The 6,393-nt window shown below is 32.7% G+C and overlaps 1 protein-coding gene across 9 annotated transcripts in view; it reads left to right on the forward strand.

Annotated features, from left to right (window-relative positions):
- The window catches only part of KANSL1L (KAT8 regulatory NSL complex subunit 1 like), a 101,434-nt gene extending 96,395 nt beyond the window's left edge, over positions 1-5,039 (forward strand). For 8 of the 9 annotated variants that reach the window (XM_011369617.2, XM_011369622.2, XM_011369620.2 and 5 more), the window contains 3 exons: positions 1,163-1,275; positions 2,450-2,603; positions 3,470-5,039. In XM_011369617.2, coding sequence (XP_011367919.1) covers positions 1,163-1,275; positions 2,450-2,603; positions 3,470-3,700 — 498 coding nt within the window. In that variant the 3' untranslated portion in view covers positions 3,701-5,039. Of the gene's footprint in view, positions 1-676; positions 1,121-1,162; positions 1,276-2,449; positions 2,604-3,469 lie in introns of those variants that run through there. The other variant, XM_011369623.2, reaches the window with a different exon arrangement.
- Positions 5,040-6,393: the final 1,354 nt, after the last annotated feature.

Raw genomic sequence — 6,393 nt, forward strand, 5'->3', positions numbered from 1 at the left:
TTTAATGTACACTGATTTTTTTTTTCTTTTTACTTATGGAGGTTCTTCATTAAGGATATTAATTTGATTAGAAAAAGTTTTTGTGCAAATCTGACTGCAAAGACAATGTATAAAAAATAAAGAAAAGCCAAATATAAATTATACCGTTTGCTTATTATATTAGTTGTTAAAATATTGTGAATTTATGTGAATCTCTATATTCATTCCCAGTATTAAGTCATATTTTCCTTTATGAGGAGATTGTCTTAATATTCAAGCCTACCATATTCAAAATCTTGGCACAAATTGATTTTGAATTAGAAAAATTTTGGACTTTAGAAAAACAATGTGGTACATATATCATGTAATACACATAGGGAGTATAAGACAGTTCTCCTAATCAAGTATTAATGTTTCTACATGGAAATACTTATAGAAAGTAGAAAAGCCTCACATTATTTCATATCAGGCTATGTCACCAAATGAATGAAAATGGATTTTTAAAGATTTTTTGAAATTGCAAGAAAGGGATTATGTAAAATGTATTAATACAAGAACATATTATATAACCAAATTCCAAGTGATGGCCTATAGAAGCAATATTATGTAAGACATTTTGTTTCTGTAACAATCTTTCTATACTCACTGATTGTGTTTTGAACTACCAAAATTTACTTTTTAATGCACTCTTCCCTAGTTCAGAATGATCCTAATCCAGAAAACCCAAATTCTTAAAACACTACAACCAAAAGGAAAAGGCAAAACAAACAAAAAAACCACACTACAACCGTCTTAAAACTCCAGATAAGTCATTCATTAAATTAATTCTCATTTATCTCAGTTTAACTTTTCTTTAATATTAATGTTTCTAGAACACTGTACTCCAGAATGGGCAATCAATACAGACTTTTGAATAAAGCTTTAAGAATATTTTATGTAAAATTAAAGTACTAAGAGACTATTTATAATCTAGGAAAGTATTCAAACATGACCCAATAATAAAAAAGTTTAAAAAAAAGTTTTTAACTCCCTTTTTTTAGGAATCAGAAGCTCATCTCAACATTTGTTCTCTTGATTTATATTGCATTTATTTTATTTTCTTCCTGTTGTTTTCTTGATGAGGAACTGACACCTATTTCAAAATGTTTCTGATAAAAGCACAACTTTTTATTTCTAATTCCAGATAGAAGATCTTTCTGATGAAGTCTTTTCCTTACGACACAAAAAATATGAAGCAAGAGAACAAGCCAGATGGTCACTATGGGAGCAAAGCAAGTGGCACAGAAGAAACAGCAGGCAAGTGTTATACATTTAAAACCCAAAACCATGGGATCCATGTGGAATCAACAAAAATCCTGTTTGAAGGGAGATCTCTAAATAAGAATATACTGTATTTGCGCACTAGACGTGAAACACTGCATATTCTAAGCTCACACTCAAAATATATTTGGGCAAAATACACAGTGATGAAATGAGTTTCTGTGTTTTACTACACTTATTTCTCATGCTCATTGTCAGCCTCAGGAATAGCTTTCCTGAGCAAATGTGATAATTCTCCCTAGAAAACGAGGTCATTTCAGTGTGCTGTAATAGTGGACCTAACACTATTAGAATCTGGTACTCATTTTAACATACCTATTTCAAAAGTTTTTCTTAAAACTCAAGGAAACTATCCAGTCTAAAAAGCAAATATTCTAAATATTTTAAACATGACTTTGAGGGAAAGGGGAATAAATCCTAAAAAGCAAATATTCTAAATATTTTAAACATGACTTTGAGGGAAAGGGGAATAAATCCTAAAACATCATTAGTAATTATATATTTGAGAAAATCTCTGGTATTTTATATTTACATTTGACTATTTTTTAATGTAGCCAAAAACTTAAAAAGCAAAACCGTGTGAAGTCTAGTAGTCACTTCAGTGTAGGGGCATCTCTCATTTAGTTAGCACTGTTAAAACACATTTCTCTGTCTGGGTCTCAAGATATCCAGATTTGTTGTAAATCCTTATTCCGAAAGTTATCCCAACATCTATGAGATTTCTCATCTTTCTGCACATTCCAGAGATTTAACTTTCCAGAAGAACAGAAGAAAATGTGAATCAAGTCCTTCACAGATGACATTACAATAATCATAGACTACTCTGGAAACTCTATATTAGGGCCAAGTAACTGCCTTTTCTTGGTTTTCCAAGAGGAAAAATAAAAAAAAAAGACAAGCCAAAAAACAAAACCAAAAACATTATACTTTGGCAAAAGACTTCATAAAATACAATTTAAAAGTCCATAAAATATAACTTAAGAGTCCTTAAGATATGAAGATAATACCATCAGGAAGATCAGCAGATGAATTTTTAAAAATCTTTTGGGCAGGGCTCTAAAGAAAAGCTACGAAGTTAAATTGATTTAGTGACACCTTGGTTTCATAAAATGTTAAGACTCAAGAAATATTTTCTTGATTTTCTTGCCAGAGCTTACAGTAAAAATGCTGAAGGACAGGACCTGCTTGTGAAGGAATACCCTAATGACTTTAGCGGTGGTCAGCACTGTGCTGCTGTAAGTCTTCAGAGCCAAGATCTGAGTGCACACGGTTCACCTTCATTAAATGAAAGTCAAGAAATCAAGGTAAGTGTAATCTTGACTAGTTAAGCTTTTAACTGCCTCTTATCCTTTTAAATACTTGTTTGTAGAAATTCCTTGTTGCAAATTAAGGATTTGTCATTACATAACAAATTCAGTATGATAATCCAGTATGTAATGCTGGGTATGAATCAGGATCTGTATTCCAACATTCTAGTTCCATACTAACTACAAACACTTTACCTTTTTTATGCAACGTGTCAGTACTTAATGCCACCTACTCGTTTATCAGTTAGGAAATGGGGATTCTATCAGTTTCATTACAAAACAAATCTGATTAATGAAAATAGCACCTGGCACATAGTGAATGTTAGCTGCTATTTCCCTTCTTCTTATAAGAGATTTTTACTTGCCACCCCATAGTTCTAACTTCAAGGGGAGTGTTTTCTAAGAAGACATATATAAAGTTCTTACTTTTTTCTTCATAAGCAGGTACTGGAAAAGAATATCTAGAATGGAGAGAGTGGAGCCTACGGATATTAATAGCCAAGTTATAGAAAGCTCAGAGAAGGAAAAGTCAATAGGTATCTGTTAAAATGGGATGCAAATGGAGATACTGAAGTGAGAGGTAGAAGATCAAAACACCTTTAAAGGGGCTTTCCCAAAGTGCTCCTAGGCTGAAAACGAAGACCAGTGCCCTGTAGTGTTTCCTCTTCATGGAAGAGGCAGAGTAAACAATTCCCAAAGGTCTCTAAACAATTTTGAGTTGGTACATATGTAAGTCCAAATAAAAATTTGTATGTGTTAAAGAACAAAACAATAGTTACAACAAAACTGACATATATAGATTACTTGACACATTGATTTAAACAAATTAGTTGAAACTGAGCTGAACATGTTTTCCCTTTCAGTCTCTGTGGTGGGAACGACGGACTTTTCCATTGAAGGATGAACACACAGAAGCCTTATTAGGCCAAAATGAAAACAACAATCAGACTGAAAGATCAAGCCCAGCTTTCAATGGTGAAATCTTCTGTACCAATGTACCAGATAACAGCCGCCATCCAAAAAGGCAGGCAGATGGAATGGAAGAATACAAAACCTTTGCTCTAGGACTTACTCATGATAAAAAAAACAGGTGACAGGAAACAGGTTAAGAAAACTGTGTAATTGAATGGAAAAGAGGAGAAAAAATAAGCCCTGTTCTCCAACTCCCAATCCCTCCAGTCACAATTCCAGAGTTAAGAGCATGTACTGCACGTATTAATCTTTTATGCGATTTATGCAACAGGCAAGGTATGTCTCTTTTTCCTTCTTGAACCACAGGGGTTAACTACCTAGCTTTTCACTTACAGACAAGTGCTAGTCATTTGTTTATGATGCAAATCACAAGCACCAAAAAATTAACTGCTGCAATTTGATTTCAAATCATATTACTGGGTAAATAATTTTTAAGATTTTTACACCCATGCATATATACATACATACACACACACACACACACACACGCACGCATAGTTTAAAAAAAAACTGTAGTGACCACTCCACTTAAAAATGCATGTATGAACTACCCCCATGAAATGTAAGCTGCATTACAAATACAGAAGCACAGGTTTCCAATGATAATGGACACCTAAAGGCTTGACTATGGAGAGGGAATTTTTTAAAAAACATGTTTAACCAATAGAAGTTATTTATGGAAATTTCTATACCAGATAACACAATATTCCTTTATTTGAATCACTGATATCTGTTGGACTAAACATAGGTTATTTTCTATGCACTCCTAATAGAATAAGAAGCAAAGTAGAATTAAATGTTGGTGTTTTCTAAAACTCACAATTTTTAAACTCAACTTGAGTTTTTATCTATTTTATGTATCTCATGGAGAGAGAAGACATCAACTTAAAATGAACAACAGGAAAAGTCCTGTCAGTATAAAAAATATTGTTGTATTTCTAGTTAATTTGGTCATTCCTTACCATAGCTTATTCTACTCAAATAAGCATCTTCTTACTTGTATCCTAGAATGAGAATTAAAACTTTTCAAAGGATAATTCTTCAATATTGGATACTGGAGTGTACATTAAGGAAAATTCCTTTTGAAGCTATTACATTATTTTTTTTTCTATGGAAAAGTTGAGGACAATTTACATGAATCGCTTTTTCTCATGTAAAAAAGGTTATTCAAGTTGTAGTACCCACGTTAACTGACAATCCTGGCATCTGGCCTAGCCTCGGGATGACATTAAATTTTTGTTAGGGATTGGAAATTATGCTAGTCCCTTTAGAGAAGGAAAAAAATTCAAATTCAATACTGACAAATTTTTGCTTGTAGTTTTACTGTACATTTATTTTTTTAAAAAGAAAACAAAAGCCAGACAAACCCAAGTTGTCCAGGCAAATAAACTCAAATCTTTCTGTCATGTCTGATATTATAATCTTCTATGTAAGTTTTTTAATTAAAGTTATTTCTATATACCTTGTGTTGTCTGATTTGATTAAACACCACCTATTCATAATACAAAACTTTCCTAAACAAGCTAAAATAAACACAATTAAGAAACAAATTTTTACCTTGTAATGTAGAAAAAAACCAAGCAGCTCTACTCCAAGCTTGTGTTAATGTTCTTATTTTTCAAATCATATTTCTTAAAACTTGTAATAGCCTAAAGAAGTTTAATGACACTGGTCATGTTACTTCTTGCCATATCTATTACATAGCAAGAGTATTTACAATAATAAAATGGCTGACACATTTGTTGTCAAAGTACAATCTGGGATGCAATTTAAATACTTAGTTTATGGATTAACTCTGTACCTTGTCACCTCTTAGCCTACCTGATCCTTCTTAGATTAATAAAATATATATCCTCAGGGTCAAAATCCATAGTTCCAGAATATCCTCAGCCACCTGGTTCTGCTACAGAATAAAGTTAGACTGGAAATAAGACAATGTTAAATAAAAGCAGCTTCATTTACCTAATCCACTCCCAAGGCCTCCATTTGTAAAGAGTACAGACCAGAAATCCTATGCCCTACAGGACCCTTTCCATGCTATCAGCCTGCTTGTTGTATCTTCATTTTTTAAATGGGGACAAAAATACCCGTCCTACCACTCATAGGAGTGACTTGATTTAATGAGATTATATCAAAGTACTTTATAACCTACAAAACATAAACTTAATGATAGCTTTATACTGAGCATCCTCAAAATTCTACTATCCTACAATTCTAAGAGTAGAAGCTTTACATACATAATAGTATCTCTTTTAATGCTCAATACAACTCTGCACAGTTGTTATAATTACATTCAATGTATAAATCAGTTAATAGAAGCTCAAAAAAGTTAGTTGATTTGATTTGCCAAGATCAAATACTTACAAAGGGGAAGAGGCAAGATTCAACTCGATTTTACTTCCAAATAGAAACTTTTCTTTCCATTCTGCTCACAGCTAGCACAACATTATTTCACGTCCTTAAGCATGGTGGGTGTGATTAAGAACAAGGTGAGGTGGTGGGGGAAAGCACTGAATAACCTACCCATGCAGCAAAGCTCACAAAGAAAACACCCTGATAAAATCTATGCTTGTATATTAGAACCAACCACCTGAAAATCTCTGGACTTTGTCCATTGTTTTTATAGTTTTTATATCAAATATAAGGTGCAAAGTAACAAATAGCTGTTTAGGAACAAGAAAAATATGGTATGCCATCCCAGCCACATTCAAACTTAGATTTTTCATAAGTTCCATTCTATTCGTCAAAAATGACATTAAACAGGAAAAACATAAGGACTTTCCTGCTTTTAGGAAACAGCCAAGAAACAACAGTC

This window comes from Pteropus vampyrus, unplaced genomic scaffold, assembly GCF_000151845.1.
Source record: "Pteropus vampyrus isolate Shadow unplaced genomic scaffold, Pvam_2.0 Scaffold152, whole genome shotgun sequence".
NCBI classification, from domain to species: domain Eukaryota; kingdom Metazoa; phylum Chordata; class Mammalia; order Chiroptera; family Pteropodidae; genus Pteropus; species Pteropus vampyrus.